The 12,489-nt window shown below is 33.7% G+C and overlaps 1 protein-coding gene across 7 annotated transcripts in view; it reads left to right on the plus strand.

Annotated features, from left to right (window-relative positions):
- The window catches only part of AP-1gamma (adaptor protein complex 1, gamma subunit), a 53,523-nt gene that overhangs the window by 21,064 nt on the left and 19,970 nt on the right, over positions 1 to 12,489 (plus strand). For all 7 annotated transcript variants that reach the window (XM_075300996.1, XM_075300997.1, XM_075301000.1 and 4 more), the window contains 4 exons: positions 4,787 to 4,928; positions 5,029 to 5,217; positions 8,577 to 8,815; positions 11,856 to 11,932. In XM_075300996.1, coding sequence (XP_075157111.1) covers positions 4,787 to 4,928; positions 5,029 to 5,217; positions 8,577 to 8,815; positions 11,856 to 11,932 — 647 coding nt within the window. The remainder of the gene's footprint in view (positions 1 to 4,786; positions 4,929 to 5,028; positions 5,218 to 8,576; positions 8,816 to 11,855; positions 11,933 to 12,489) is intronic.

The raw sequence follows: 12,489 nt of genomic DNA on the forward strand, positions 1-12,489 counted from the left end.
CTCAGCCTGAAAAATACTGCAATCACTATCCATCGTAACGCCCAGTACAAATAAAACGTAAAAAAATTATAAAAAATCCATGTCTTAAAAAGAACTTTTTTTCTTGTTTTTTTTTGCCTTCGTGGAATTAAATATGCTAATATTGAACTAAAACACCCCAAATTTCTTTATTACAATTTCATGAAAGTAATCGGCATCGGTCGATTATTGTTTTTTTTTTGCCGAACATCGGCTTCGGTCAAAAAACCGCTTGGGTCGAGCTCTATCATACATTCAGGTATATGAAACATTCTATGGGTCAGCAGACCAGTTCATCGAATGTTTTTTTAAGTATCTCAACAGAATTAAGTAAATCAGCTACAGATTCCCTTAATGCATTATTGCATCTATTGCCTTTAGATGTATTGAACAAACAATGAGATGAAACAATGACACAGGGAATAAACGAACCAAAGAATGAGAAAGAGTACTCATCAGATACGCGAAACTATTAAATTATATTTTGTGGGAATTTGCTATTTACGAACGACACAGAAGCAAATCACTGTTATCTATAATCTAAGCTTTATATGAGTAGCATGCACATCATTACACATTCTCGAAGCAAAATGTCTTAAATGTAATTGTGTTGGTAATTAAAAATTGAAAACGTAACAACTGTTGACAGAAGTTCAGCAATTCACCACATTCGTGCAAGCGCAGAAACTTTTTTGCTCCTTTGGAGTATAAATTTGATGTAAGGTCTGTGAGTATTTTCGAACTTGTTGTGATGAGACTGTTTGAAAAAAAAACATAAAATTGAGAAGAAAGCATAAAATCTTCATTTGAATGGATAGCATGGTCTATATAATTTAATGTTTGAAGATTATTTAATGCAAATATTGACCACTTCAAATGCACTTCAAGTCGTTCATCCCCTTAGTCCAATTTTGGTATACTCTTTGCAATATTTCGGCCGTTATCTCACGAATAAATGCTTCAATGCCTCAATTGAAGCGTGCTAGTCTGTATACACGGACTAGGTTAGGTTAGGTTAGGTTGGGTTAGGTTATGTGGCAGCCCGATGTATCAGGCTCAGTTAGACTATTCAGTCCATTGTCATACCACAGTGGTGAACTTCTCTCTTATCACTGAGTGCTGCCCGATTCCATGTTAAGCTCAATGACAAGGGACCTCCTTTTTATAGCCGAGTCCGAACGGCGTTCCACATTCCAGTGAAACCACTTAGAGAAGCTTTGAAACCCTCAGAAATGTCACCAGCATTACTGAGATGGGATAATCCGCCGCTGAAAAACTTTTTGGTGTTCGGTCGTAGCAGGAATCGAACCAACGACCATGTGTATGCAAGGCGGGCATGCTAACCATTGCACCACGGTGGCTCCCGTGCAATGGTTAGCATGCCCGGACTAGGAAAATACAGTTTTTATACCCTGCGCCCCACTGTGGAATAGGGTATTATAAGTTAGTGCATATGTTTGCAACACCCAGAAGGAGACGAGATAGACACATGGTGTATTTGGCAATAATGCTCAGGGTGGGTCCCTGAGTCGATATAGCCATGTCGTCTGTCTGTGAACACATTTTTGTGATCAAACTCTAGGTCGCAGTTTAATTCCAATCGCCTTCAAATTTGGCACAAGTTCCTGTTTTGGGTCAGAATAGAACCCTATTGATTTTTGAAGAAATCGGTTCAGATTTAGATATAGCTCCCATATATCTTTCGCCCGATATGGACTTATATGAACCCAGATGCCAGAGTTTTACCCCGATTTACTTAAAATTTTGCACCAGGAGAACAATAAGTACTATAGTCAGGTGAGCCAAATTTGATTGAAATTAGTTCAGATTGAGATATAGCTCTCATATACATCTTTCGCCCGGATATACACTTATATGGCCCCAGAAGCCGGAGTTTTAGTCACTACAATTAGTAGTGTAGTCAAGTGTGCTAAAATTTATTGAAATCGGTTTAGATTTAGATATAGCTCCCATATATATCTTTCGCCCGATTTTCCGCCATATGACCACAGAGTTCAAAGTTGTAGTCCGATTTACGTGATATTTTGCACAGGGAGTAGAATTAAAATACTAAGTATGCATGTCAAATTTGGTTGAAATCGGTTCAGATTTCTATATAGCTTCCATATATAAGCTTTTCCGATGTGGGCAAAAATGACCAAAATACCCACATTTTCCTTATAAAATCGCCACTGCTGAGTCGAAAACTTGTGAAAGTGACTCAAATTTTCCTTTATTTCTAATACATATCTATCGACCGATAAATCATAAATACATTTTTGCGAAGTTGCCTCAAAATTTGTTCAGATTAAAATGTTTCCCATATTTATACCCTGCGCCACACTGTGGAACAGGGTATTAGAAGTTAGTGCATATGTTTGCAACACCCAGAAGGAGACGAGATAGACACATGGTGTCTTTGGCAATAATGCTCGGGGTGGTTCCCTGAGTCGATATAACCATGTCCGTCTGTCCGTCCGTCCGCACGTGTTCCTAATTTTGGTCAGAATAGAACCCTATTGATTTTGGTTGAAATCGGTTCAGATTTAGATATAGCTTCCATATATATTTTTCGCCCGATATGGACTTATATGGACCCAGAAGCCAGAGTTTTAACCCGATTAGCTTGAAATTTTGCACAAAGAGTACAATTGGTAGTATAGTCATGTGTGCCAAATTTGATGGAAATCGGTTCAGATTTAGATATAGCTTCCATATATATTTTTCGCCCGATATGGACTTATATGGCCCCAGAAGTCAGAGTTTTGGCCCAATTTCAGATTTAGAAATAGCTCCCATATTTAGCTTTCGCCCGATTTAAACTCATTTGCCCACAGAGGCCAATTTTTTGCTCCGATTTAGTTGACATTTTGCACAGGGGGTAGAATTAGCATTGTAACTATGCGTGCTAAATTTGGTTGAAATCGGTTCAGATTTGGATATATCTCCAATATATAGCTTTCGCCCGATTTACACTCATATGACCACAGAGGCCAATTTTTAACTCCCGATTAAATTTAAATTTTGCACAGGGAGTAGAATTAGCATTGTAGCTATGCGTGCCAAATTTGGTTGACATCGATTCAGATTTAGATATAGCTCCCATATATATGTTTTTCTGATTTCGACAAAAATGGTCAAAATACCAACATTTTCCTTGTTTTTTTACTAACATTGTGTTCCAACCTAGTGCATTAGGCGACTTAAATTTTGAATCTATAGATTTTGTAGAAGTCTATCAAATTCTGTCCAGATCGAGTGATATTTAAATGTATGTATTTGGGACAAACCTTTATATATATCCCCCAACACATTTGACGGATGTGATATGGCATCGAAAATTTAGATCTACAAAGTGGTGCAGGGTATAATATAGTCGGCCCCGCCCGACTTTAGACTTTCCTTACTTGTTTTTTACTAATATAGTTTACCATCCCAGGGCATTAGCCGACATAAATTATAAGTTTATAGATTATAAATTTTGTTCAGATTGAGTCAGATTTAAATACATTTGACGGATTTGATATAGTATCGAAAATGTGGATTTACAAAGTGGTGCAGCGTATAATATAGTCGGCCCGCCTGACTTTAGACTTTCCTTACTTGTTTTATATGTTTCGATGTAAAACTTATATATTTGGAACTCGAATTTTTAACACATAATTTTGAAGTGCAAACATATAATGTTCATAAAATAGTTTAATATGTTTAGCACACATATGTTAATATGTTCGAACATTTTTTGTTTGGGACTTTACATATTCTTAAATGTAATGTCTTTGGATGCAAAAATATAGTAATTTAGAAATTTCGTATAAATACATATATGTTGAGAAACATTAGAGAGATCGAGAGAAAATAGAGGAAAAAGATACAGCTGGCAACGTTAAACAAAGAAAAACATGTAAAAGTTTAATTACAACAAATATCATGGATTGATGAGTAAACGTTTATGATTGCTTATCATACATATTTTGTATATAAATAAATGTTTGCAGCAAATATTTCAGACTTTTTGCTGCAAACAAACAAATGTTTAGAAGCTAACTTAGCATTAAGGTAGCCCCAGAAAAATAGTCTAAAGGTGTTAAATTTCACGATTTCACCGCACTTGCCCTTCAATAACTTCATTGTTACGCGTGTTGTGTATGCATGTAGTACCGGCTTGTGGAAACCACATGTCATGGGCAAAACGCAGTTGGATATCATCTCACGGTAGGGCCCACCATTTACAGTTACGTTAACATTCGCATTGTCTTTGAAGATGTACGGTCCGATGATGCAATCTGCTCCCAAACCACACCAAACGGTAACTTTATGAATATATTGGTAGCTTTTGCAATGCTTCTAGCTGATCTTTACTCCAAAGCCAAAAATGAGCTTCGTCGCTGAATGAATGAAGCGCGCGATGAACTTTTTTTAACAGAGCCCCTATTTAATAATAATAAAATTAAATAATTTGGAAGTTTTGTTCGTTTGTAAATTAAATTATAAATCAAACTGAAGATGTTTAGCATCTTCACATAATTCCAATCATAGCATTTTTTACTCGTATTGGAATCCCTGCTGTCTGCTGCAACAATCTATTCTTTAAAAATTATGAGAAAAAAGAAAATAAATTTACATAACTCTTATACATGAGTGGAGGCTGTGGAGCTCTAGTACAATTTTGCCGTTTTTCTCGATTTCCTTCTTCATTAATAAATACTTGGTGGTTATGTATGAGTATTAATGTTCTCTTTTTCTGTCGTTTCTTTCCATGCTACAGTGAGGATGCCGACACCTACACGTTTAAGAGATCTCATAAGACAGATACGAGCAGCTCGAACAGCTGCAGAGGAACGTGCTGTTGTTAATAAAGAATGTGCCTACATACGCACCACTTTCCGTGAAGAGGATCCAGTATGGAGGTTAGTGAGTCATCTTAATTGCTCTTTATTTGAAATATAAATGTTAAGACTATTAAAAACAAAACCCTATTATAATTGTTCAACTATTTTTCTCTTCTAGATGTCGAAATATTGCTAAGCTCCTGTACATTCATATGTTGGGTTATCCGGCACATTTTGGACAGTTGGAATGCTTAAAACTGACAGCTAGCACACGTTTCACCGATAAAAGAATTGGTTATTTGGGAGCCATGTTATTGCTAGATGAACGACAAGATGTTCACTTGCTTATAACAAATTGCTTAAAAAAGTATGTATACATAATGTCTGAAGTCCTTGAGCACAGTGGTATTAGAGGTATTGATTTGCAAATTCTTTTAACAACCTTTTAAAACCTTTTAAAGAATTTCATTTAAATGTTTTTACTTACATTTCATACGCAAATAGTAATGGTATGGATAACATTTCCAAAATCTTTCATACCCTAGTATTGCCGGGTTACTTACTGAATAGGGTGCCCAAAACCAACATCAATTAAACGGTTAACGATCTTTCTTTAAACACCCCAAACCGGATAGTCAAAACAAAAATTCGGTTAAACGTAACGCTGGATTTTGTTTTTTTTTTTTAATGAAATTTCTATCTACTTTGTCCGAAAGTCGAATTTTATTGAGACGCACTAAAAAAAGTGGAAAATTTTTTTAAATGTTTTTACTTAATTTTCATACGCAAATAGTAATGGTATGGAGAACATTTCCAAAATCTTTCATACCCTAGTATTGCCTGGTTACTTACTGAATAGGGTGTTCAAAATCAACACCAATTAAACGGTTAACGAGCTTCCTTTAGAAACTCGAAACCGGATAGTCAAAACAAGAATTCGGTTAATCCAAATGCTGGATTTTGTTTTTTATTTTTATGAAATTTCTATATATTTTATCCAAATATATATTTTATTAAATTTCTATATATTTTATTAAGACGTAATAAATAAGTGAAATAACTCTTCATTGCTTAATTTTTCAATAAATACCAAAATATTTATTACTCCACTGTTTAGAGAATAATTTCGCGTTCTCCGATAAAACTAAGAAGATGACCGATAAATAGAGTCTCTTTTACAGTGCCCCGATGATGTCAGTCCGACATCTACCTTCATCTGGGATATGCTTCCAAAAAACTACTAACACAAATTGTGTAAAAAAGAAGGACATTTCAGAGATATATTGGACAACAGAACGGTCTAATTTTCGAAGAACCAAAATGGTCCTTAATTTCATATATCCCCTTAAAACATTCACTATTAAGATCTGTTTTTTCAACAGGTAAATTTATTTATTCAAGATGGCTGTATTAGTTCATATTTTCTATTTTTGATACAGACTCTATATAACCCATGTGTCATTATATTGATTTAGATCCTGTATGGAGAAATCACCTAAATTGAGTCTCTTGTAATTGATTTTAATAAAGAATCGGGCACCATTCGTTCACAAATGGTCAGTCCACTGCCTGTATCGAATGAATACGGTGGATATTAAACGACGCGAGTCCCGCCGATAAGCTATCTTATTTTTTTTCCAATTTCCAGAGATATATTGGACAACAGAACGGTCTAATTTTTAGAAGGGCCAAAATGGTCCTTAATATCATATATCCCCTTAAAACATTCACTCTTAAAACCTGTTTTTTCAAGAGGTAAATTTATTTTCAAGGTGGCCGTATTAGTTCATATTTTCCATTTTTGATACAGACTCTATATAACCCTTGTGTCATTATATTGATTTAGATCCTGTATGGACAAATCACCAGAATTGAGTCTCTTGTAATTGATTTTAATAAAGAATCAGGCACCATTCATTCACAAAAGGGCAGTCCACTGCCTGTATCGAATGAATACGGTGGATATACTTCGTAGATCAATACGAGAACATTAAATGACGCGAGGCCCGCCGATAAGCTATCTTATTTTTTTCCAATATAACATGTTGCCCTTCTTCCATGTAGTTGAAGTAGATCACTTCTTCTGAATCTCATAAAACAGTGAACATCAGTTACCGTAAAAAGAATTCAATTTAATTTAATTTCGTTCAACAGTTTATCTTGTAAAATAGAGGTGAGCGCGTGACACGCGTGATTCACACGTGAATCACGTGACTCGTGAACAAAATCTTAAGAAACTTTCATGAATGTGCGTGAATGGAACTAAAAATAATATAAATAATATAAAATAATATAATAAATATAAAATAATATAATAAATAATATAAAAATAATATAATAAATAATTAATAATAAAATTTCTGTAAAATCACGCCCACGAAAAAATATCAAGATTTAATTCTTTATGATATGATAACTGAATTTTATTTAGCTGTCGAACTATATCCTATTTATTAATTTTGTTACCTTTCCTCTTTCCCGGTTGGAAAATGTCGGGAGTCTCGTGAATTTGTCGTGAGTCGCGTTAATTGTAGTGAATCGTGCGTGGGCGTGAGTCTTTAAAAGTAGTTTGTGCGTGAGTACCGATTTTCATTTCGTGAACGTGCGCGCACACCTCTATTCTAAAACAAGAATCTTTTATATTTTTCGAAAATCGGTAAATACATTATGAATTTCTTGTCCCGATAAACCTTTTTATGTAGATATTTAATGACAGCACGCATTTCTAATTTTGCGGATGCGTCTTTTTTGAACACCTGTTTCTATACACGCAAAAAAATTTTTTTCTGATTCAATCACGAAATTATTGATCCAATTAATTTTTAATTGAAATGTCTTCAATCACAGAAATAATAGTATCAATTAAAAAATTAATTGAAGGTCAGTTAAAAAGTTAATTGATCCAATTAAAAAATTAATTGATACTATTATTTTTGTGATTGATTTTTGTTTCAATTAAAAAATTTGTTGAATCAATTAAATTTTTAATTGAGTATTTTTTAAAACTCAATTAAAATTTTAATTGGAAAAATTTTCGTGAAATTTTTTTTGTGTGTATGAAGGAGTTGTGATTGATTTTTGTTTCAATTAAAAAATTTGTTGAATCAATAAAATTTTTAATTGAATATTTTTTAAAACTCGTTTAAAATTTTAATTGGAAAAATTTTCGTGAAATTTTTTTGTGTGTATGAAGGAGTTGCCAGATCGAAACTAAATTTAACATGTGTTCATAACAGAGATGGAAGTTTCCAAAACACTTAACTTTTTCTGTTTATACCGCGCTTATTTAAGAAGTTTCCGAACTGCCCTCGTACATACACGATAGAAATTCTTGCTCATCATCATCAGGCGTTGAGTCTATGTACTTATCGACTCAATCCCGAACCGAACCTATCTTAATACAAGAATGCTATGAAAATGTAGTAGAAATTATTTAATTATAAGTAAAATATAATTTGAGGTGCAATAATTAAGAATGATATGGAAGTTACTTCATATCTATTAAATTAAATTTTGTATAAAATAACGAAACGATTCAATACCACTGTGCATAGAATACTGACCAGAGAAATTCATCCTTTAGCCTGCTGCGATTGCATTCGTGTTTGTGTTCCGTAGGTAGCCAGACATGTTTGCCGCAGTAGCAACAGGTGAAAATTAATTAAGTTCTTTTGTGTTTTAATAAATTACTTTCTTCTCTTCTCCTGCCTCTCTTACCACCTCCAGTGATTTAAATAGTTCAACACAATTTGTTGTGGGTTTGGCATTATGCACTCTGGGTGCCATAGCCTCACCTGAAATGGCACGTGATTTGGCCAGTGAGGTGGAACGTCTCATGAAATCACCAAACACATACATACGTAAGAAAGCAATCCTTTGTGCTTTTCGTGTTATTCGACGTGTCCCCGAATTAATGGAAATATTCTTACCGGCCACACGTTCACTGTTAAGTGAAAAAAATCATGGTATGTATAACAGTTTTCTTTTTTTGCTTTTTAAAGATATAATCAAATTCAGAAAGAATATTAACGTGACGTTTGTTAAAATTCTTCCCATGTATTCGATCAAATTTGATCTATAGCTAGTATATTCCCAGGAAAAAAATAATTGGAAGTTGTTCTAAAGGCACAACTTTAAAAGCACTTCCAAAAATGTGCTCGTAAATATGTTCTTTACTTTAACTACACAGGAAGTTATTTTAATTCAATATAGCTCGCTGTTTTCATATTTTTAATGGGTAATTTTAACTTTTTTTTCAAATTGGTTAAAAACTGACTAAGAATTAATAAAATGTTACAAATTATTTAAATTTTGTCGAAAAAATGCTAAATCCATTCTGTAAAAATTACGAATTTTTGACGTTTGGTCAAACGTCAGAATGCATTAAAAATTATAAAAAACATTATAAAAATTTTTTATTTCTCTTAATATCACAAAAATTTTTCAATTCACCTCCAAGACACTAAATTCGGATCACACTTTAAGAAATGATGGAAATTCAGTGCAACGGCTGTTGAAATGGTGGACATCCGTCCTATGACAAGTCTATGTTAAATTCATCGACCAATTTTACACCACTTCAGGATCCAAAAATAATATTTTCTCTACTTTTTGCCGATAATTTTTTATTTCTGGGATTGTAAACGAAAAAATAATTCCATAACATTATTAGGTTCAATTTGCTAGCGAGCGAAAAATTGAATTACACAAAGGACCAAATTGTATTGAAATATTTTTTTCTTTCTTTCAAGATCATGTTGGGACCTAAAAAATCAATTTTGAATATCGACAAAAAAGGTATAGGTCTCATATCTCTTGAATGTCCATTATCGAAAATGGCCCCCATATAACTATTCTGAATTAAACTTTGTTGACTGGTATAGGCCCCCATTGGGCATATTCAAAATTTGGCATCATGATCGTCCTTTGAACTTTACCGAAAATTAAAAATTTAATTACGACCGAACACCACAAAGATTTTCAGTAATGCTGGTGAATTTTCTGAGTAGTGTTTCAAAGCATCTCTAATTTCACCGTAATGAGGAGGGCCGTCCGGACTTGTCTAAAATGACGAGCGGCCACTATACCTAACTTAACATATCCAAATTAGGGAACGGGATCTCGAGCAGTGTTACCGTTGGAAATTTTGAAAAAGACGCATAAAAAGTAGCATATTCCAAAACAGGTCGCACAAAAAAGTCGCATAATGATAAAAAAAAAAGTCGTTTGTATTTGTGAGGTCTTTTTACTACAAAAAACAACACAAAAACAATAAAGGAACAGTCCCTGTAGCATAAAAAGATATTTTACCAACTTATTGTAACATAAAATCCAGTAAAACGTAAACTTTCAAGAGAGTAAAAATGGATTTCTTTTCTCTTTGCTAAAATTAGCAGCAATATACGCGAATGCCATCCAGTACCAATTTACCATCAGTCAATTTAAAGCTTTTAAATCAATTAAAATAATAAAAATATTTATTTTTTATACTACACTTCTAATTGACTCTGTTAAATATGTATGATGTATGATTTGTTTATGATAAACTCTTGCAAGTTAAAAAAAAAAAAAAAACAAAAAAAAACAAATCAAAAAAATCCCTAGCAAAGCTTGCAACTTCTCTATATCTCAAATGTCACATTTGATCTCTCTCAGGCCCTCTTTTGCTGGCTTTTTGGAGTAAACGAACGACTTCCAGTAAAAATTTGAGATAATTAGCGAAAATTATTTGGTACTAGAACGTATCTAGTATACAATAAAACAAAGACTGAACGAACCAGAACACCTAGTAGGTTAGGTGTCCATTGTGATACTACACGTGATTTACTTCTCTCTTATTAATGAGTCCTTCTATGGATAGCTCAATGACAAGTGAATTCCTTTTTATAGCCGAGTTCAAACGGTTTCATATTGCGGTGAGGTACTTAGAGAAGCTTTGAAACGCTCATCACCCTCCGCTGAAACACATTTTGTTGTTTGGTCGAAACTGGGGTTGAATCAATGACCAAGGAGGGCTCGCACGTAAAGCGCACGGCAATGAATTCCCATTTATAAAAATTGCTTCAAATTTAAGCACTTTCCTTTTGTGCGACTTTAGTCTTTTGAGTATTTTTAAAGAGTCGCATGACGTTAGGAAGGTTGCATAATGCGACTAAAGTCGCACAACGGTAACACTGATCTCGAGAATTCTCAGGTTTTCCATTAACCGAAATACGTTTCACTCAGTTCTAAACAATTTTTAAAAACTCCATACGGGATGAGAGTATCCTATTAGAAAAAAATTCGTCTTTTGGTATGATTTTTTGGCTGATCTGGCTATGTGAGATTTGGCTAGCCTTATGTTACTTATAAGTTAGGTTAGGTGGCAGCCCGATGTATCAGGCTCACTTAGATTTTTCAGTCCATTGTGATGCCACATTGGTGAACTTCTCTCTTATCACTGAGTGCTGCCCGATTCCGTGTTAAGCTCAATGACAAGGGACCTGCTTTTTATAGCCGAGTCCGAACGGCGTTCCACCGCTGAAAAACTTTTTGGTGTTCGGTCGAAGCAGGAATCGAACCCACGACCTTGTGTATGCAAGGCGGGCATGCTAACCATTGCACCACGGTGGTTCCCTTACTTATAAGTTTCTTAAATGTTCAAAGGGTATGTCATATCAAAGAAAGTTTTTCTTTGGGCCACATCCCGGGATATTCGAAAAATTCCCACTTCCCCGGGAATGGAAAAAGTTCGGGATAAACTCTAATTCTTACCACATTTGTGTACCATAGCACATATTCGGCATCGAAATAAACAGTAAGTGCAGCCTAAGACCTATCGAATTTCTTACTCCAATTTCTTCCATTCGGTATAAAGTCGACGATTTTATTTAGTATCTTTATTATCTATGTTTACGAATTTTAAAATAATCGTTTTAGCCCAGGGCCAAATCCATACCAAATTTCGCGATTCTTATATATAGATTTTCCTAATTTATATAAACAAATAAAACCTTTTTATTTCAGGCATTTTAATTACTGGTGTTACATTGATCACAGAAATGTGTGAAAACAGTGCCGATACGTTAATGCATTTCAAAAAGGTATGTATCAATTTTGTTCTCGTTCCAAAAAAAAAAAATTGTTACCGTCTTGGCAAAACTTCTATGGTCTAGACGTCAGCAAAAACATATTTGTGTACTTAAATAAAAAAAACTATACTCTATAAGCATAATCCTATACTATTAAAAAGGGGAAAAAATCCTCGAAATTCCATTCATTTGCCTTTTCTGTGGTAGTGATAATTTCTCCTCGCATCAATATCACTTCAAATGCACACACATGCTCACCTTTACAAATGTGGATCAAGGATAAAGCTTTGGTAAAAATTTTAAATATTGGAACTATGATATTTGATAATATGAGCCGTGGTACAAACTTTTAATAGAAACTAAAAATATTCAATTAAAAATTTAATTAATTCAAACAAAAATCAATCGCAAAAATTCATAGTGTCAATTAATTTTTTAATTGGACCAATTAATTTTTTAATTCACTTTCAATTAATTTTTTAATTGATACTATCATTTCTGTGATTGAAGACATTTCAATTAAAAATTAATTGGATCAATTAATTTCGTGTTTGAATCAGATTTTTTTG

The sequence above is a fragment of the Haematobia irritans genome, chromosome 3 (genome assembly GCF_050003625.1).
Source record: "Haematobia irritans isolate KBUSLIRL chromosome 3, ASM5000362v1, whole genome shotgun sequence".
In the NCBI taxonomy this organism is placed as follows: Eukaryota; Metazoa; Arthropoda; class Insecta; order Diptera; family Muscidae; genus Haematobia; species Haematobia irritans.